Below are 22662 nucleotides of genomic sequence, written 5' to 3' on the forward strand. Positions count from 1 at the left end.
GGCCAATAAGCTACCCATTTTCCTTTTTACTGTAGATGGACTTGCCTTTGCTTTCAAGAATAGGCAATTCAGGAGTTCCCGTAGTGGCGCAGTGGTTAACGAATCCGACTAGGAACCATGAGGTTGCGGGTTCGGTCCCTGCCCTTGCTCAGTGGGTTAACGATCCAGCGTTGCCGTGAGCTGTGGTGTAGGTTGCAGATGCGGCTGGGATCCTGTGTTGCTGTGGCTCTGGTGTAGGCCGGTGGCTACAGTTCCGATTGGACCCCTAGCCTGGGAACCTCCATATGCCGTGGGAGCGGCCCAAGAAATAGCAAAAAAAGACAAAAAAAAAGAATAGGTAATTAAAAAAAAAAATTCTTCATCCCTGTGTTTTTACTAATAAGCCAAATGCCACCATTTTCTGAACACTTTGTGTTCTACATACAGGCCTATATCCAAGCCTAAAATATTCTTCTCCAGGTATCAAATGCCTACTCAGCCTAAACTGTGACTCTTGTGAGAAACTCTCCATGACCCTACTCAGTAGAGTCAGTCACCTTTTTGACCTTGCTTCCATAAGAGAATGCATCACATAATAATTATTTACATATTCCCCTCCCACAACCTCAATCGGCTGTTAAGTGAGGATAAACACTGTATTTCTTTCTTTTTTTTTTTTTTTCTTGTCTTTTGTCCTTTTAGGGCTGCAGCAGTGGCATATGGAGGTTCCCAGGCTAGGGGGGTCTAATCAGAGCTGTTGCTGCCGGCCTACACCAGAGCCACAGCAATGCCAGGTCCAAGCCACGTCTGCAAAGTACACCACAGCTCACGGCAACACCAGATCCTCAACCCACTGAGTGAGGCCAGGGATTGAACCTGCAACCTCATGGCTGCTGGTCGGATTTGTTTCTGCTGCACCACAATGAGAACTCCAACACTATACTTCTTAATCATCAAAGTGCCAGGCACAACATAGACAACCAAAGGTTTGTTCAATGAAGCAGCCTAGGTTAAATCCTAAGAGTTTCCTAAAAGCCCTGCATTAAGTTGACTGTACACACACAAAGGAAGAAAATATACCAATAAACATATAGAAATGATTCAACTCTTAACTTTCAACTATTATTCAAAGATTCTTGACTTTCCTTTTTTAAACTTAAGAAGTAAGTTTGACTATGACCTTTAGGGGCAGAGGCAGGGTGTTGTAAGTGCTAATGAAATCGAAACATTTAATAAAAAAGACATCCAGGCCTTTACACCGCTTTATAAAGTGACTTTCACAGTTTTATCTCAGAATAGCTCAAAATAGACTCCTGAGCTCTGAGAGTGTGACCCACCTTAAAAGACTCCATATCTGAGAGCAGACAGGCACTCTGCATGCGTGCTCGGAGGTGAGCCCCTTCTGCCGATGTACCTAATTTAGCCAGAACCTCCGACTGCTCTTCTAGCAAATCTTCTGTCATAGGTGCTGGTTCCTGTGAAGCAGAAAATGACAAAACTCATGAAGAGCTTTTTTTAGACAAAGCAGAACTATAAAAATAGACTAAAGGCAACATTTCAGCTCTAGTAGTCACAAGATAAGTGTTTAAAAGAATTCAGAAAATTCACAAGTTTTTTGGAACCTACACGAAAAGGTAACAATAAGAATAACTATGACTTTCAGCAACCTCCCTCCAACAGATAAGATTATCATGTTTCTTACTGATGAGAGCTGAGAGGAATCTGGATGCACTGAACATTTTCCTGACTATTAATGTAAAGAAATGATATCCTAAGACATTTTTATGAATATCATTATAGTTACAATGGGTTTTATTGGAACTACTCTAAGAGAAGAAAATTGATATACATATATATAAATAAAAATGAAAGCAGATGAACTGAACCCCAACTAAAAGCCCCCAAATAATTATAATAACTGTTATCCTATGTTGGAGGAGATGCTTTGAGTTTAGGTTCCAATTCAAATTACTAATTCCCACAAGAAGCTGGGTATTGTTTTGGGAATCAGAAACATTATATATTTTAATGATAATCCCAAATAAAACAGCAGCTATGGTAAACCTAAAGGAAGACACGACTGTAGAGTCATTAAGAGAGTTAACAGAAAACATTTTCAACCTGTTAAAGGGACTTAGGGAAGTTCTCTGAGAATTGACTCCATGAGACTTTGTATTTGAAATATGAAGAACTCTACAATCCAGAGACTAACCAAACAAATCTTCCCTGCTTTGTTGTTAAAACCAGAAAAACACGAACTCTTCTATTCCTTGGTAACAGCATAAGACCTAGCAGGAGTAAGTGTCTTGTCAATAAATAGATTCTTTCTAGATTTCAGGAGCTTACTATAATGCAAGTTTTCTTAGCCTCCGACTGGATAATTCTCTGTCATGGGACCTGTTCTATATGTTGTATGATGTTTAGCAGGCCTCTCTGGCCTCTGCCTCCTGCAGTAGTACCACTACTCTGCCTCATGAAGATCAAAACTGTTTCCAGACATTGATTTGGGGTGGGAGGTGGAGAGTGGGCACAAAACACACTCCCCAGGTAAAAGCCACTGTCACATCGGTAAATGATTTTCACAGGTATCTGTGAGGAATAAAGCAGAGCCAGGATAAAGGTATGGCATTCAAAACATAGCAACAAACTAAACTTTTTTCCTTTTTCATCCTCATTTTTGAAACAAACCTGAAGGAGCACTTTCAAACACTGCTGAAGATAATATAAATCTTCCCAGACAACAATCTGGCAATTGATACATGGCAAGCATTTACGATCATTCCCATTGACCCAATAATTCCCCTTCTAGAAATATCACTGCGGCGTTATTTATAATAGTGTGAAAATTGGAAAGAATCTCAATATACAACAGAAGGAAAAAATGGGAGAGAACTACTCTAACAGTGATTAGCCCTGGATTATAGAATTATGATTTGTTTTCTTTTGTTTTCTCTACAATGAACAGGCATTACTTTTAAAGTTTCACACTGATACTTAGGGTTGAATAATAATTGGTAAGGAATTAATAGTTTACAATCTAGAGACAACATGCCTGTATTTGAATCCCAGCTCTATGACCTTGGGTAATTTACTCAAGCTTTCTGTGACTCACTGTTATAAAGAATAGATCCCTGCAATTAGAGACAAAATACTTAGGCTGTATTATACTCGACTTTCCCTATGATATCAAAATACCTCATTCAAATTAAAAAAATTATATTAATTTCCAATGAAGCAATATACTAAAGAACAGAGGCCCCCATTATTTCCATTAAGTAGGAACCACTTTCATTGTCCTTTAGCCTCCTCCTGAGAAAAGGGAGGGGCTTGTGAAAGGCTTTTGGGAACTCAGGCCAACCATAAATGAAGAACACAATCGAGAAGAATATTAGCAGCAAGTAGCATGAGGACTACTTCTGAGTATGACCAAAGCTTTCTCATACAAATGATCTCATCACTGAGAAGCGATCAGGGGATTTTACATGTGGTAAAACTGAGTGCAGAGATGAAGTGCTTTGTTCAGTACCCTCAAAGTAGCAAAACTCTCTAGGGCAATGTGAAGAGAATCTAGAACAGCCATCTGATGCTAACTGTGAGAACTATTTATTAGTTTGCCTCTAATCCACTATCTAAGAGTTCTTGCTCTAACAGATTCTCCCAAATTTTTCTTCTAGCCCTGGCTCTAAAATACTGGGTAAAAATTTTAAACTTTTCCTAGGCATAAACTGTAGGTTGACCTAAGGCTACACTGAAGGAATAAGGGAGTGTGTTTTAAATTCTTGTGAGGCAAGACCTATATAAGCCTTATTACTTTTTTTTGTTGAAGTACCAACTGATTAATGGCACATTTTAAGCTAACTTCTAAATTTTGAAATCATAATGATTTCAACTGCGATCATTTTGAATTCCAAACATTTTCAATAAGTACATACAAAACAGTTATAATTTAAAGAAGATTAACTTTAAAGAAAGTAAAACAGACTAAAAACTTGCCCTGATTTATCTAAAGATAAAAATTTCTACATACATAAAACATATGCTGAGAGAAAAATAATTTAAATTTATATTATTTCAGATTTAAATTACAAAGCTGAATATGTAAACTAAAGCATCTGAAATAAATGAAGGGAACACAACATTTCGAAGAAAAATAAAGCTTGAGCTTACAGGACAACTTTCTTTGACTCTTTATTAACCTGATCAAACCAAGACAACATATATGCAATGAGTTCATTAAAAATAAGAAGAAATGAAGTTTCCAATGTGGCACAACGGCATCAGTGGTGTCTCTGGAGCACCAGGACACAGGTTCAATCTGCAGCCCGGCACAGGGGGTTGAGGATCTGCTTTGCTGCACTTGCAGCGTAGGTCACTGCTGTGGCTAGAATCTGACCCTGGCTAGGAACTCCATATGCTGCAGGGTGGCCCCCAAAAAAGGAAAGAAAAAAAATTATTGAAACTTGCAAAGAAAAAGAACATAAAAAATTAACCTTTGCGGAACACTTACATCCAAATATGTAATTTAAATATGTAATTTAACCTTCAACAACCAGAGTAGTACAAACTGCTACTGACTTAACTTAGTATTTAGTATTTATTTATTAAATAAATAGGTAGGGTTTTAAACTGAAGATATGTTAGAACAAGATAGCAATAATTTCATTCTTCTTTCTTGTCAATCACTGATCACATGACAATTTTTAAACAGTTTTTCTGAAGTGTAATTGACATATAATAATTTAAAGGATATACCTGCATATACCCATGAAATCATATCAAGATAATGAATTTATCCATCACCCTGCAAAGTTTCCTTAGGCCCATTTTTGGAATGCCTATCAAAAGGTGAATGGATTAAAAAAAAAACATGATATATCTATGCTATGGAACACTACTAAGCAATAAAAATGAATGAACTACTGATACACAAAACAATATACATAAATCTCAAAATAATTATGCTAAAAGAATTCCAACACACAAAAAACCCAACTCTAGTTATGTAAGATTTATAGAAAATTCTAGAAAATGCAAACATTTGCTTAGAGAGAGAGAGAGAGAGAGAGAAAACAAAGCTCAGAAAGGAAACACAGAATGTACTATCAACATTAGTAATAGCAAGTAGTGGTGCAAGATATAAATCTAGTTCTGCTAGATCCAAAAATCCAAATCTATATCATAAGACCTCAATACCAACTGCACAATGCTTAAAATTAGAAAAAATACACACTTGGTTCCTAGCATTAGAAACCAACTCTATATTTGTAATGAAGCAAAAAGACAAGGCCTGTTAAACAAAAATATCTAATCTCATCAATGATGGCCACCTGGTAAAGAAACAATATAAGCAAAGAAATATGTTAACAGAATTCATGTCTAAAATTATCAAGCAAACATCCCAGCATCCCACTGTATAATCATTACAACTCATCAACCCATTTCAGAATACGAAAACTAATTTTCAAAAACTTTTAAGTAAATCCCTACATCCTGGGAAGAAATGCTAGCTTATACTTTAGTCGTGTATAAGAAAAAGTCTTTAGGAGTTCCTGTCACGGCACAGTGGAAACAAATCCAACTAGGAATCATGAGGTTGCGGGTTCAATCCCTGGCCTTGCTCAGTGGGTTATGGATCTGGCTTTGCTGTGAGCTGTGGTGAAGGTTGCAGACGCAGCTCAGATCTGGCATAGTTGTGGCTGTGGCATAGGCTGGCAGCTGTGGCTCCAATTAGACCCCTAGCCTGGGAACCTCCATATGCCTCAGGTGCAGCCCTAAAAAGCAAAAAAAAAGAAAAAGAAAAAGTCTTCAGAAAAATAATAGCTAAAAACTGAGTGCTTATTTTGGATTAGACAGTCTTTTTCACTTATATACTATTTCACTTAAAACTCAATTATCTTATGGATTACCTCAATATTCAGGTAAAAATATATTTAAGTAAAAAAATATTTGATAAAATACACCTGTTCATGATAAAAACTCTCAGAAACTAAGAAGAGAATTTCTTTAATATGATAAATGATAACTCCACTGGATACCCTCAATGATTATCATATGCTTTCCTTCTGAACTGGGAACAAGAGGGGGATGCTCACTATTTCAATACTGTAGTAGGGTCCTAGCCATTGCATAATGCGTGAAAAAGAATTACTAACATGTAACATGACTATGTATATACAAAACGACAATCTACCAACTACTAGAAATAATAAGTGAATCTAGTAAGATTGCTAGATTCAAGGTCAGTATACAAAAATTTCCATAAATCTGTGAAAAACTGTTTAATGAAAATTTAAAATTCCAATATAATATTTGAGAAATTATCAATACTTTGAGATAAATCTAATAAAAGATACACAAAACCTCTATATTAAAAACTAAAAGACACTGATAAGGCCAAGTAAAAGAAACATTAAATAAAATAAAAGCCATTTCATGGTCATGTGACTCAATACTGTTAAGATGTAAATTTTCTTTAATTCAATTCAATGCAAGTTTAATTCTAATTCAGTACAGTATGAATTAAAATTCCAGCAGGATTATTCTGTATGTGGCAACTGATAAGCAGAATCTCAAATTTACGTAAAAATGCAAGAACAGACAAGATAATCTTAAAGAACAAGTTACAATATTTATACTATAAGATGGGAAGACTTACAAAGCTATAGTAATAAGGACAGTACATTATTGGCACAAGGATAGACAAAGAAACTTACAGAACAAAATAAATAGTCCAAAAAGAGGAGTTCCCTTTGTGGTTCAGTGGAAACGAATCCAACTAGGAACCATGAGGTTGCGGGTTCGATCCCTGACTTCACTCAGTGGCGTTGCTGTGAGCCGTGGTGTAGGTCACAGATGTGGCTTGAATCTGGCATTGCTGAGGCTGTGGTGTAAGGCTGGCAGCTATAGCTCTAATTTGACCCCTAGCCTGGGAACCACCACGTGCCATGGGTGTAGCCCTAAAAAGACTGAAGACAAAAAAAAAAAAAACATTAGTCCAGAAAGAGAGCAACACACATATAGCACCTGATTTACAACAAAGATGTGCATGCCACTCTGTAGGAAAAGGCAGGTCTTTTGAACAATGGTGTTAGAACACAACTGTATATCCTTACAGAAAAAAGAGAATCTTAACTTATTCCTCATACCAGTCAATGTGAGGTGGACCGCAAACAAATACAACAGGTAAAAAAATAAAACTTCCAGAAAAAAACATGAACGAATACCACCAGGACCATGAGTAGTTAAAGATTTCCTAATGGGAGACAAAAGCGCTATCTACATAAGAAAAACATTGGTAGATCAGACTTTATTAAAACTAAGAACATCTATTCAACAAAACGCATCATTAAGAAAGTGAACGGGCCAGCCACAGGTTAGGAGAAATTATTTATGGACTCATATTCCAGAAACAGATGAAGAATTCCTATAAACCAATAAGAAAAGACAACTAACTTGAGAAAAAGTCAGCAAAGGTCTTCAACAGGCACTTCACCAAGAAAATATCCAAATGGGCAATAAATATATGAAAATGTGTTCAGTGTCATTGTTCATCAGGGAAATGTTAAAACATGAGAAACTAATACATACCCACTAGAAAGGCAAAAATTAAAATGCTTAAAATTATCAAATGTAAAAAGAAGAGTTAGAGTTGGCTTCAGACTACTCAGAAAGGTCTGTTTGCAAAGCTGGCCCTTGGCTGGCTTCTGGGAACTTGGATATTGGCAAAGTCTCACCATACTCAGCACTGATAAAAATGGTGCCCTGTGCTTAAACTATCTGTGCAAACAATATGGTTCATGCTGAACACCTGTTTTCCTTCTAGGATTTTGGCACATGCTATGCAGAGGGTGCCATGTGATCAGTCTCTAACAAAAACCTGAGCACTGAGCCTCTGACAAGTTTCCCTGGTAGACAACATTTCACATGTGTGGTCATGTGCTGGTGTTAAGTGCATCCTGTGTGGCTATTCTGCAAGTAGACTCTTGGAAGCTTGTGCTTGACATCTTTTGAACTTTGTCCCACGTGCCATCTCTTTTTGCTGATTTTGCTTTATATCCTTTGGCTGTATTAAATTATGGCTGTGAGCAAGACTATATGTTGAGTCCTAAGAGTAGTCCTAGCAAATCATCAAATCTGGGAGTGGTACTTGGATTCCTAAGACATCAAATGTAAGAGATTATGTGGAATAAACTACAATTATTATGTATTGTTGGACGGAAGGTAAACTAAAATAAGTTCATCCACTTGGGAGACTGTTTAGCAATATTTGCTAAAGCTAAAACACATTTCTACACATGGCCCAACAATTCTACTCTTAGGAATATATCCAAAAGAAAATGAGTGTCTATGTTCACCAAAAGACATTTATAAGAATGTTCATGTGTTTATAACAGCTCAAACTTTAAACAACTCAAATTCCATCAATAGGTAAATGGATAAGCAATATAAAAACTGGCATGTTCATTTAACAGAATACTATAAAGTAATAAAACATGCACAAATACTGACTCACACAATGACGTGGATGGATTTCCACAGCTGGTAGTTGAATACAAAAGCACAACATAGGGGCACATAATTCCATTTATATACAAAAGAGTAAGCAAATTATAATTGCATTTATGAAATTTAAAAACTGATAAAACTAACATATGGTGACTAAAGTGAGAAAAAGAGTTACCTGGAGGGGAGTACTAGGGTATGGTATCCAATACATCTGGCTATTTAAATATAAATAAATTAAATAAAAAATTCAGTTCTTCAGTTGCATAAGCCATATTTCATGCACTCAATAGCTACACATATAAAATAGCTGTAGTACTGGAGAGCAGAAATAGAAAATATATTATGCCCATCTTCACAGGAAAGTTCTAGGATGATGGGAATTTTCTGTATCTTGATTTGAGCGGTAGTTACATGTTTTTAAATATGAAAAAAACTCACCAAGCAGCATATTTAAGATCGTGCACTTCAGTTATTATTTTATAACTCAATAAACAAATAATTTTTAAATAACTAGGAGAAAACATACACAATGTATATTGCAGAGGATTTACATCTAAAATATGGACTCATATAAATCAATAAGAACAGGACAGGGAGTTCCCGTCGTGGCGCAGTGGTTAACGAATCCAACTAGGAACCATGAGGTTGCGGGTTCAGTCCCTGCCCTTGCTCAGTGGGTTAATGATCTGGTGTTGCCGTGAGCTGTGGTGTAGGTCACAGACGCGGCTTGGATCCCGCATTGCTGTGCCTCTGGAGTAGGCTGGCAGCTACAGCTCCGATTAGACCCCTAGCCTGGGAACCTCCATATGCTGCGGGAGCGGCCCAAGAAATGGCAAAAAGACAAAAAAAAAAAAAAAAAAAGAACAGGACAGCAACCTAAAAGAAAAATAGAACCTAATTCATAGGAAAAGATGGCCATAAACATATTAAAAGTTGCTTAGGTTCATCAAAAATCAGGGAAATACAGTCTAGAACATTGAGATAGTAGTTTTGCCAATCTTACTGGCAAAATTTTTACGACTGGTAATGTCAACTTTTTATTTAAAAATTAAATAAAATATGAATACAAGTACCATGAATGGCAAGAACCTTACTTTGTAGTTTGCTATTAAAAATCCCAAGACTGAAGTTCGCTGGTGGCTCAGTGAGTTAAGCATTCAGCATTGCCAATGCTGTGGCATGGGTTTGATCCCGGGTCTGGGAATTTCTGCATGCTGCAAAAACAAACAACAACAACAACAAAACCCCAAGACATAGGACTGGTTGGCATATATTAGGCACTCAATATATTACTGTGGAAGGAAGAAAGTCAGAAAGGAAAGTTAGGGAGAGAGTGATACTGTCTCACTCCTATATTCATCAATGACGGCATAAGGTAGGTCATTCCCCTTCTGAAGGGGAATTTTAAAGCTTATACATCTGTTTATCTAGAAATTCCATTTTTATTTCCTCCTTAGAGAAACACTCATATGTAAACACATAAGAAAAACTACAAGAATTTGTGCTGTAGTACTGCAATAGCATTAAGCTGCAAACTACATATAGTGTGCATTAAAAGGTGAATAGTTAAATAAGCTATGGCTCATCTATCTCATGGAATATTATGCAGCAATTCAAAAGAGATAAAGAAGATCTACATGTAGGGACATGGAAAGATCTTCAAGATATATTAGGTTAAAAATCTACACATCAATGCACACATTAACTCCGCAAAATTATGTATGATATGTAAATACAAATGTACATCAATGCATAGAAACAGGCATTTATAAACCAAATCAATAATAGTGGTTACTTCCAGGGATGAGAGTTAGAATTAACTGGTGGTAGCTTTCACTTTTTCTGGATTTAATTTTTCACAATAAAATGTATTCTATGCAAAACAAAAAAACGACAAAAACTACTGCTCTTCCTTAGGTTTTGAGTTGCTGCTATTCTACCTTCCTAACAAATTCAAACAACTATTAGAACAGATAAAAACTAACTATATAATTAAAGGACTTTTACTTTTGTTCGTCCCCTCAATATTTTTGGATTTTGTTTTCTAAACATCTGAGTACCACTAAGTTTAAGAACTAAAAGGTCTTCTTATACATTATGAGCTACTATGTACTGAAACTTCAAAACATTTCTCAGCTCCAGAAACGGCAGACCTAGAGCCCCAACGGTTTATTTAAATTTCAAATTTATAGATCTCCAAACACAGATTGTTTAAAGAAGTGCCCATACTCAAAGCAATCACCTCCACTAGGATAAAGTTATATCAACAACAACAAACCTTAAAGAACCAGTCCATGCCTTACCTGGGTCACTGGAATGTAGAGAGGTTCTCCATTATGTAGCAGTCTAAGTTTCCCATGCTGATAGAGTCGTCCTTCTGGCTTTAAACTTGCCATCTCCTTAGGTCCTCCTTTCTTGCCACCCTCTTGTCCATTTCCCTTAAGTTCTTCAGTATCACTTAGGCATTCAAAAAATTCTTCTTCACTGTCACTCCAAGAATCCCATGATTTTCCCACTTCTCCCTTTTCCTTATCCATATCTTTAAGATTGTCTGGGCCCAGCTGGTCTCTGGCTTTTCCAGCATCCCCTGAATATGTGTTAGTCACATTATCTGAAGGACTTGTCTTTCTCCCCTCATCACGTGCCTTCTTTCTTTCAATACAACAATTTAACATCTTAAGAAAACAGAAATAACATTTATATTTGAATTAATTACAGTAAAATAAAAATATATTCACTGCTTGAATATTTAACTTTCATTCTCCACCTTTTCCCTGGACCTTACTGACCGTGAATGACAGTGACTTTATATAACCTACAGCAGCACAAAGAGAATAGCCTATAATCCATTATTACATTTAATACTAGAATATGCTTGATTGAACCAAGACCACATTTACATACTGTCACTAGGCAATCTTTACCTGTAATTTCTGATGAAGTAAGCAACATCTTAGATCTGGGGGTCCACTTGCTAATCTATTGAATAAAGTAGCGGGAAAAGAAACTTATTAAAATTCCTTCAGATATTCATATTATTTATACTACCATACATTGATAAGAAATCAACACTATGTATGGGTAAGGTAACTGAGATGGAGCAATTTTTTTTTTGTCTTTTAGTCTTTTTCTTTTTTTAGGGCCACACCTGAGGCACATGGAGGTTCCCAGGCTAGGGGTCTAATTGGAGCTGTAGCTGCCGGCCTACGCCAGAGCCACAGCAACGTCAGATCTGAGCCGCATCTGCGACCTACACAACAGCTCAAGGCAACGCCAGATCCTTAACTCACTGAGCAAGGTCAGGGATCAAACCTGCAACCTCATGGTTCCTAGTCAGATTCGTTTCCACTGTGCCATGACAGGAACTCCGAGATGGAGAAATACAATTAAAAGATCAATTTAACTCTATCCTCCTAGTCCATAATTCACCAACATCAAGTATAACAGACATTTCAAAACACAACAGCAAACTAATGATAGCTCTCAAGCTTACAGAAACTTGACATTTTTGAAAAGGCCTCTAAATCCAGCCTAGTAGGTTGCTAACATGCAGTATTTTACATCAAACTAAAGAGATATACTATATATTCAGTTCTCAATCATTACAGTGGATCCTCAATATAAAAATCATTGATCTCCACCTCTCATTTGCTAAAGGGACTGCCTCTAATCTAAATCACTAGGTTCCTAGTAACCAGAGAGAACCTAGCTAAGCAGAAGCTGACAAATGACCTAAGAGTAAACATTTTTGGATCAATCACCATTTTATATTACTCAAATCATGATTCTCCTTAGTTTGGGTAACAAGGGTAAACAAGCAATAATCTAGGTAACATATATGCTAGTTAAACTCTTTAAATGAAATGTCAATATAAATTATAAGTAATGTCTAATATCTGAACTTAAAAACTCTAAAGATATTTTCACTTCAACAATAAAAACATATGTTCATTACAGAAGATTTATAATACACAAATGTATAAAGAACAAAATAAATATATAATTTCACACTCAGGAAAACTACTGTTAACATTTGGTTGTATTTCTTTCCAATTATTTTTCCATATATATATATATATATCTATTCTGTGTATTTTTCAACACTCTCTATTAGCACAACTGAAAGCACTCTGTACAGCTAACCCTATCTTCTACTTCACTACAAATATTATGATCATTTTTCTATGTTATTAGAGGTTCATAGAAAAAAACCTTTCCATTGTAGAGATATATCACAATTTGTTCAACCATTCTTTAATGTTTAATACTTAGGTTAACTTTTTTTCCTATTATAAATTTGCAGCAGTGAACACCCCTGAACATATTGTGTCCTAACTTTCTTACCACTTCATCAGGGCAAGTTTCCTGGGACAGGAGAGTTAATGGGTCAAAAGTCAAATTTTGCCAATGAAAATCCTCTCTACAACTGGAAATTGAAATTATTACCCTGGAATCAGAAAGTTGTTTTCCCATCTGAAACGCATTTCAAGAACAAATTCCTGCCAGAGATGTGCCACTCCTTTTAGTCCTCCGTGGTAGAAATTGATCATACAAAGACATAACGCCAATTTGTACGTTAAACTATCAGATGGTGCAGATTTGAACTGATTGTAGAGATTCTAAATTTAACAAAATAGAAACAAAGCAAAACTTTTTAACAACATAGTTACATGCATAATCAAAAACTGTGTGGGTATGTACTTAAAAACTAAAATTAGTCTATTCTACCCAAACTAGCTTTTATCAAATGTCTAATACATTACTGACTAAATTGTTCTTAGGCAGCTCTATATTTTCAAGATTTCTACAAGGATCAAAAAGTGAGGCTACAATTTAGTAAGGTTAAAGTTACAGCTTTCCATTTTGTCTGTGGAATCCTTAAAATATACTCCAAATTTCATGTGTAGTTAAACAAATCTTTTAATTACAAATGAGTACACAACTTGTCAAAATCAAGAACATATATAATAAAACCAGAACTGTATAAACTGAAAATGTAAAGCCTCTGCTTTCCTTCTTACTTCATGAAATCACTTCTGGGCAGTAATCACTGTTAACAATTTGATAAATCTGTCCACTGGTCATGTATTGTTTCTTCTTCTTCTTCTTTTTTTTTTAATGGCTGCACCTGAGGCATATGGAAGCTCCCAGGGTAGGGGTCGAACTGGAGCCAGAGCTGCAGCCAGAGCCACTGCAACACTGATCAGAGCCGCATCTGCAACTTACCCCACAGGTTGCAGTAATGCCAGATCCTTAACCCACTGAGTAAGAGCAGAGACTGAACCCACATCCTCATGAAGACAACACTGTATCCTTAACCTGCTTAGCCACAATGGGAACTCCCTCTATACCTATTATTTAAACTCTCAATTCTCAAAGACTTGAAAATTTATCAATGACTTGAAAAAAAAAAGAAAATTTTACTTCATCTTACACATTATTTCATTAAAGAATTTTCCACTCTCTGCCCAGTTTTGAAATACCCAAAATAAACTGTTGCAAAACATAAATTTGATGCTTTTGTGAAAAGTCTAAAATGAAGGAAATCTCATAACCAGATACAGTATATTTGGTTGTTTTTTTGTTTCCAGAAAAGTTCTTGCTATCCAAATTATGTATCCATGCCTAATGTTCTATAGTAGGTCATTGTCTGAATGGGGGTCATAAACTTCATTCAAGTTTTCCTAAGGTGATTTTTTTTAAAAAAAGATTCTCATTTCACAGTGGTCCAAAGAAAGCTTTACAGGGACTACTAGAAAATTTTTCATATTTTCCTTATCCAAGTCTTTGATAAATTGAGAAATGACAGGGTTTTCTTTTGGGTTTTTTTTTTTTGCTTTTTCGGGCCACACTTGAGGCACATGGAAATTCCCAGGCTAGGGGTCAAATCAGAGCTAGAGCTGCCAGCCTATGTCACAGCCACAGCAATGTGGGATCTTTGCCACGTCTGCAAACTTCACCCCAGCTCACAGCAATGGTGGATCCCTGACCCACTGAGCAAGGCCAGGGATTGAACCACATCCTCATGGATGCTAGTTGGATTCATTTCTACTGCAACACGATGGAATTCCCAGAAATGAGAGTTTAAATGATAGGTGTAGAGATACATTACACTGTTTATAAAAGTCATGTTGTGAAGTAGATTTCATGTCTGTTGCTAGAAATATAGCAAAACTCCTAGAAATTCAATGCCTTTTTTTTTTGCTTTTTTGGGGCTGCATCCACAGCATAATAGAAGTTCCCAGGCTAGGGTTGAATGGGAGCTATAGCTGCTGGCCACAGCCAAATGGGATCCAAGCCATGTCTGTGACCTATACCACAGCTCAGGCAACACCGGATCCTTAACCCACTGAGTGAGGCCAGGGATCAAACCTGCATCCTCATGGATACTAGTCAGGTTTGTAACCCACTGAACCATAACAGGAACTCCTTTGATGAATTTTAAATATTTTTAATATTGATTAACTTACATATTCTTCACTTTCTGATAAAGGATTATTGTTATCTGTTGAAGAAGTCCCATCTAGTGGTTTCTCAGAAGTAGCATCAGGGAATAAGAACTTATGGACAAAAAAGAAAATAATCACATTTTTCAATCAAATTTCCTATTTTGTTGATTTTTCCAACTTAACATAAGAATACATAGAGTTTCAGTGACTAGTCAGTTTTCTTAAACGTAAGCACCTGCTTCTGTGAACTAAACACAATACAGAATCAAAATCTCTTCACTATGATTTCAGGCTCATCCAAGGTTATTAAGTCTTTTTTAAGTTTTATTATTAAAAAGATAAAAAAATCAAAGAAAAATTTTAAACACATATATTCATGAGCTCACAGGGATATATTAAAGGTTTTCATATGCGAAATGCAAAAGTATGGCATTAAAGACTCATATTTTTTTTAATCTAGAAGATATTTATTCTGTATTTTTTATACTAGTAGAAAATTGAAAGCAAACAAAACCATACTCAAATATCTAACAAGAGGGAAATGGTGATATATTTTGAAAAACTATAAATGGAATACTAGACAGATATTAAACTTTTTTAAGTGGATAGGAGAATTATTATCATTAATGATGCTTATAATACAATTTTAGTTGAAAAAAGTCAGATGCAGGAGATGAGAGAATAGTGAAAGTTAAAATGTGGAATTGACGGATTTTGCTTTGGAGCCAGACATTTCTACTTGCTAGCTATGACCTTGATCTTCAATACCTCTGTTATATAATTGAGTTGATGTTATTTACCTCATAGTGTTACTATTCTTAATTTTTTATTCTTTTTTAAATTGAAATATAGTTGATTTACAATGTTGTGTTAGTTTTAGGTGTATGGCACAGTGATCAGATATATATATACACACACACACATATATAATTTTTCAGATTCTTTTCCATTGCAGGTTATTACAAAATATTAAGTAGAGTTCCCTGTGCTATACAATAGGTCCTTGTTGGTTATCTATTTTATATATAGTAGTGTGTATATGTTAATCCCAAACTCTTAATTTATCTTTATCCCCACCTTTCCCTTTTGGCAAGCATAAGTTTGATTTCTATGTCTGTGGGCCTATCTCTGTATTGTAAATAAGTTCATTTTTATCTTTTTGGTTTTTTTTTAGATTATACATATATATGATATTTGTAAAGACCCACAATTTTATCTTAGGAGATACCCATAGAGAATGGAAAGCAGTCTTAACCTGTAACAACCAGTGTCTTTTTTCCACATGGTTTCTGTTAACATGTGTGAGTGTACATATGTGTGTGTGTGTGTGAGAGAGGGAGAGAATGTGTGCGGCATATGGAGGTTCCCAGGCTAGGGGTCTAATCGGAGCTGTAGCCACCAGCCTATGCCAGAGCCATAGCAACTCGGGATCCAAGCTGCATCTGCGACCTATACCACAGCTCACGGCAACATCGGATCCTTAACCCACTGAGCGAAGCCAGGGATCGAACCGGCAAACTTATGGTTCCTAGTTGGATTCATTAACCACTGAACCACAATGGGAAGTCCACGAACAGACTTTATTAAATGAGAGAAGCTACCATGTGCCAATTCCTAACTAGGAAATTTACAAACAGTACACTAGTCTCATACCAATGTGTAAGCTATATATTACTGCCCAAGTCTTATGAACACACAAACCAAAACTCTGGTTAAAAGTCTTATTCAGATAAACAGCAGGGTTAAGATTAACATCAAGTTTTTAAGCCTTATATTCTTTTCATTGCAATAGTCTTGAAGGTTTTTCCCAAGAATATCTTAATGCACAAACTGCTAGAAGTATAACTATAATTATACTAAGAATAGTTATCGTTTAGCAAAAGCCTATCATATGCCTGTGTAATATAAGGTCCTTTAATCCTCACAACAATCTCACAAGGTTTTATTAGACGCATTTTTAAATGAGGAAACTGAACTTAAATGGCTTCTTCAAAGCTGTACAGGAAGACAGGATTAAACCCCAGTGTGTAAGGCTCTTAGGCAGGGCCCATTCCACTACATTGTACCTAGGAGACATGCTAGGCCCTTCTAGTACTCGCTAGAAAGCTTTCCCTGGACTGCTGTGAAACAAAGTTTTCAAAAATACCATTCTGATCCTATCCATCTTCTGCTTAAAATGGCATTAAACAGTAAGATAAAGTCCAGTGCTTCAGCATGGCAGGGTATGTGCTACTCGACAGCCTCATCCCTGGCCACTCTCTAGGAAGTACCCTACAATGTACCAAACTTTTCAACACACTCTGCAATTCCTCTGCTTCTAAAGCCTTCTTCTCTTTAAGACTTAGCTTAAGTGTCCCTCTTTACAAAGCCTTCCCTGATTGCTAGAGCTAAGAGACAGATGTACCTCTGCTGTGTTCTCACAGCCCCCCCCCCTTTTTTTTGTCTTTTTGTCTTTTTTTTTTTTGCCATTTCTTGGACCGCTCCTGCGGCATATGGAGGTTCCCAAGCTAGGGGTCCAATCGGAGCTGCAGTCTCCAGCCTACGCCAGAGCCACAGCAACGCGGGATCCAAGCCGCGTCTGCGACCTACACCACAGCTCACGGCAACGCCGGATCATTAACCCACTGAGCAAGGGAAGGGACCGAACCCGCAACCTCATGGTTCCCAGTCAGATTCGTTAACCACTGCGCCACAACGGGAACTCCTCACAGCCCCTTTGCCAGAATTCTCACATGCAACATGGTCTTATAACTATTGTTTACTTTTTTCCTCCTACTATAATAGCGGTGACTCAGAATGTGGAGACTTTTACTCATTTTATATCCTCAATCCAGTGCCTGCCACATAGGTGGGACTGAACATATAATGAATAAACGAATGTGCATATAAACATATAAAGACATTACAGTTAGTTACCAAGAGAATGGTATTGAGAACATCATTATTTAGTGGTGATTCTTCTACACCTCTGTGTTTTCGTATTTTCTTCTTCGCAGTGTGTACCATGTTTGAAACTGATAATTTATGAATTGGAACCGGTGCAGGCTCTGTCAACTTTGACAAAGCATGAGATATATCAGCAATTTCTAGAAAAAGAATAGAAATGAATATAAATTACATCACTAACCTTAGCAGGTTAAAATGATGAGCAAACCAATCACTGGATATTTTAGTCACTCTTCCCAGTAGTGTCAAATAGTCTCAGAATTATAAAATTTTAATAGACACATTCAGCTCTATTTGGATGCATGACTGACAAAGATGTAATAAAATTTCCACCCAGGGAACTTCAAAAATAAACCTCTAAAACCCTGTTTTTCAAAATATCTTACATTTTCAGTGGGAAGAACTTATTAATCACACTTAATGTTTTAAGCTCAGGGTATAGCCTGGAGAAAATGGTAGCTTCCCAACATAATTCAAATGAGAAATAGAGAAAAGTTGCCAGAAAATATGCCAAAGAGACATTTGAAATTAACTTTTTAAAAAGAAAAAAGTAGGTCACCTCTCCCTTCTTCCTCAAATGTGGATCGTCCAAGAATCTCATCAGTTGACTCCTTTCGACGGCAAATTTTAAAAAATTCAGTGACAAAATCACCTGCATATAAAAATTATTACTCATTTTTGAAACTTAATTGAAAGAAAACAGTCCTATAAATAAAAGTACATGTCTTTTCACAAAAGCTGTTAACTAAGATATACTAGAAAAAGAATCATTCAGTTTTTCAACCCAAGACGAAAATTAATCCTATTTCAAACGTAGCCTTGCTCTTACTTTCTCTCCATGTCCCAGGATATTAAAATAGTTTTTTCCCTAGATACTCATGTTGCAACAGAACAAAGGGTGGGGGAAAAAAAATGTAACTGTAATGTATACATGTAAGGATAACTTGATTCCCTTGCTGTACAGTGGGAAAATAAAATAAGAAAAAATAGTTTTTCCTTAGAATTCCTTCTAGAATGAAAAGAAAAAGGATCTAATAAAGATTAAGGACTTACTAATTTGCCTGAATAACACAAATAGTATCTATTCACATTAAGGTGTATTGTTAATAAGAATATTTCTCTCATATATATATATATGCCTTTTTTCCCCAGAATATTAAAAGTTTTTTCCCAAGATATTAAAATAGTTTTTCCTTAGAATTCTTTCTAGAATGAAAGGAAAAAGGACCTAATAAAGATTAAGGACTTACTAATTTGCCTAAATAACACAAATAGTATCTATTCACATTAAGGTGTATTGTTAACAAGAATATTTGTCTCATATATATATATATATCCTTTTTTTCCCCAGATGTCATCCTACTATAATTCTGAATCCATTAAATAAGTAAAAATTAAAAATAATTTCTAATGATACATTTCTACAGGATTAAAAAATCATGTAGGATGAGGTTCTTTCAGCTTCAATTATTTTAATGGTATGCTACGTATTATTATTATAAGAATGGGGGAAGTTTCATAACCTCTGAGGAGCTTCTATGAGATATGTTTGCATAAAGAAATTAAAGCTTAACAAGAACCATAAGTACCAAAATTATTAGACAATACAATATACTAATTACATCTAAGTTTTAGAACTCACCAACTAGCTCTGAATAAACCTAGAACATTTTATAGAGTTCTTCATCAAAGTTGGAAAATACTATACTCTAGTCATATAAACTATATGACAATAACTTATGATATATGACCATATAATCCTATAATTTAGTTATATAAACACATAAAATTAAAGAAGTAGGGTGAGGAGTTCCCGTTGTGGCTCAGTGGTTAACGAATCCGACTAGGAACCAAGAGGTTGCGGGTTTGATCCCTGGCCTTGCCATGAGCTGTGGTGTAGGCTGCAGATGAGGCTTGGATCCTGCGTTGCTGTGGCTGTGGTGTAGGCCAGCAGCTGCAGCTCCGATTCGACCCCTGGCCTGGGAACCTCCATATGCCACAGAAGCCGCCCAAGAAATGGCAAAAAGACAAAAAAATAAATAAATAAATAAAGAAGTAGGGTGAGATTATGGAATAGTAACTTAAAATAAGAATCCTTTCAGGAGTTGTCATCAAGGCTTAATGGTAACAAGCCCAACTAGTATCCATGAGGATGAAGATTTAATCCCTGGCCTTACTTAGTGAGTTAAAGATCTAGTATTGCCATGAGCTATGGAGTAGGTTCCAGATGCAGCTCGGATCCCACATTGCTATGGTGTAGGCTAGAAGCAGCATCTGTGATTCAACCCCTATCCCAGGAACTTCCATATGCCACAGATGTAGCCCTGGGGGAAAAAAAAAAAAGAGTATTTTCAATTCTAAGGTCCTCTATAATTATTAGAAAAGTCAGTGGCTAAGAAATAATAAAGGAACTAAGAAACAATGTAGTGAGTAAAGTAAATAATTTAGTAAATCAATGATTAAACAACAGAAACTATTTATTAAGTATTTACCATATATATATGTACATAATCTTATTTGATCCTTTCAATAACACTATGAAGTATGTACTATTGTTTTCTCCATGTTACCAACACTTAAAGAGATTATGAAACTTGCTCAGACTGGTGTATCTAAGATTGAAAACAAGGTCTATTTAACTCTAAAACTCTTGGTATTAACCCTCTACTCTCTCCCTATACCCCAAGACAAATATACCAATGGCAGGAATTTTACCTTATATACCTCTTCGTATTCACTATTACGTAGTTAGCACAAATGGCAAGGGCTAATTAGCATTTAATGAACAGTATGTGATGAATGATAAAGAGCCCAAGAAAATAATGCCTTAGAGAAATGCACCAATACTGTTAACCAATAAATATTTAGTAACTCCATCCATTTAACAGTAATTTATCAGGTTGTATCAATTAAAGGTGGCATGAATGAACAAAAATGGAGAAAATACTTTCTTGTGCACTAAATAAAAGAGATAAAAAGATGGATAGAGTAGACGGGTTCAGAAGACTTTATGAAAGAGACATTATCTACAAAAATGGGAAGGGAAAGATAATTCTAGACATGGGATATAATAACATGGTGAATAGCAACTGATATTTTTCAAAGTATTCTCATTTACATTATTTCACTTGATTCTTCAAATATACCTATGAATGTATAAGATTATTTACACATCTTTTCCTCTATGAGAAAACAGATCTGCAAATGTAGTACAACTCTACAGAAGGACTCAGATAAGATCTTCGAATTCAGTGATCTTCCCATCACAGAGCATAGGTGCAGAGGGAAGGGAAAAGACAAAAAGGGTGCAACTAACTAGAATGGAAGACGCAGAGTACTCCACAGAAGGAAAAAAAGGACTGACATAAAAGCATTAGGAGAATACAACTAGATCATGGGAAAATATAAGAGAATTTTGAGATATAGACTGGTTAAAACTAAAGGACAAGAAAGAAAGTCTGCTGGGACTATTTAAGAGTAAATGGAAGGATTCACTGCTGTTGGCAAAGATTTTCTTTTTTTTAATAGTGTTAAAAGAGGAGGTTATAATGTAAAAAACATATAAAAATGCTTTTTGGATAGGTAAAATAAAATATAAAGAATGCATTCAGTGTTCCTGATCGGGACAAAAGACAGATTTGTGGTATTTGAGGAAAAGAACATAAACATCTTACCTAGCAAACACTGAGGATTATCAGCTTTTCGAACTCTAACAGACCAATGGGGAGCCTGAAGAGGATCCAAATCACTAAAATGCAAAACGAAGACAAGATCCTAATTATAGCAAACTAGAAGACTCACAGGAGTTCCCGCCGTGGTGCAGTGGTTGACGAATCTGACTAGGAACCATGAGGTTGCGGGTTCGATCCTTGCCCTTGCTCAGTGGGTTAACGATCCAGCGTTGCCGTGAGCTGTGGTGTGGGCCACAGACTCGGCTCGGATCCCATGTTGCTGTGGCTCTGACGTAAGCTGGCAGCTACAGCTCCGATTGGACCCCTAGCCTGGGAACCTCCATATGCTGCAGGAGCGGCCCAAGAAATGGCAAAAAAGACAAAAAAAAAAAAAAAGACTCATAAATTACCAAGATGCAGTCTAATAAAACAATATATAGAAGGACAAGCAATCCATCTTGCCTCCATTAAACTTACTGTTATTCAGATACATAAGACCATTTGGATAAGTTAAAAAAAAAAAAAGAAATCAAAGTTCTTAGAAAAAAGCACAAAAGAAAAAACCAATATCAAAACAAACTAATCAAAAAATAAATAAAACCAATTTTCAACAGGTAATATACATTGATAATCTAATGAGAGAATTACATTTTAGAAATAAGGGAAAAGAAATGAGAAACAAAATTATATAATAATCTTAATCTGTTTTTTTACTCTGCTATTTACTAATAAAAAAAGGAACTAAAAAAATTTGCACAAGATCAAAAGCACCTGATTTTCTCAAATAAACAGATTATAGTGCATTCATCTAATGGAATATTATACAACTTAAAAGTTGACAACACATCTACATTTATTAAATAATATATTAAATAAATAATGCAAATTATAAATATATAAACTTAAATTTTAAAAAGACATACCCTCAAAAACAACTGGCTTTATTTTTTTAAATTTTATGGCTACACCTGAGACATATGGAAATTCCTGAGCCAGGGATTGAATCCAAGGCACAGCTGTGACCTATGCCACAGCTGTAGCAATGCCAGATCCTTTTAACTCACTGCACCAGTTCAGAGATTGAACCCGAGCCTCTGCAGCAATCCGAGTCA

At 35.8% G+C, this 22662-nt stretch overlaps 1 protein-coding gene across 2 annotated transcripts in view; it reads right to left on the minus strand.

Annotated features, from left to right (window-relative positions):
• Nucleotides 1–22662, minus strand: part of RAB3GAP1 (RAB3 GTPase activating protein catalytic subunit 1) — a 132082-nt gene that overhangs the window by 19007 nt on the left and 90413 nt on the right. For both annotated transcript variants that reach the window (XM_047772059.1, XM_047772057.1), the window contains exons 11-18: nucleotides 21554–21627; nucleotides 18439–18531; nucleotides 17850–18019; nucleotides 14955–15044; nucleotides 12931–13103; nucleotides 11409–11463; nucleotides 10788–11159; nucleotides 1317–1454 (exon numbers count right to left, since the gene is read on the minus strand). In XM_047772059.1, coding sequence (XP_047628015.1) covers nucleotides 1317–1454; nucleotides 10788–11159; nucleotides 11409–11463; nucleotides 12931–13103; nucleotides 14955–15044; nucleotides 17850–18019; nucleotides 18439–18531; nucleotides 21554–21627 — 1165 coding nt within the window. The remainder of the gene's footprint in view (nucleotides 1–1316; nucleotides 1455–10787; nucleotides 11160–11408; nucleotides 11464–12930; nucleotides 13104–14954; nucleotides 15045–17849; nucleotides 18020–18438; nucleotides 18532–21553; nucleotides 21628–22662) is intronic.

Source organism: Phacochoerus africanus, chromosome 3, assembly GCF_016906955.1.
Source record: "Phacochoerus africanus isolate WHEZ1 chromosome 3, ROS_Pafr_v1, whole genome shotgun sequence".
Classification (NCBI taxonomy): Eukaryota; Metazoa; Chordata; class Mammalia; order Artiodactyla; family Suidae; genus Phacochoerus; species Phacochoerus africanus.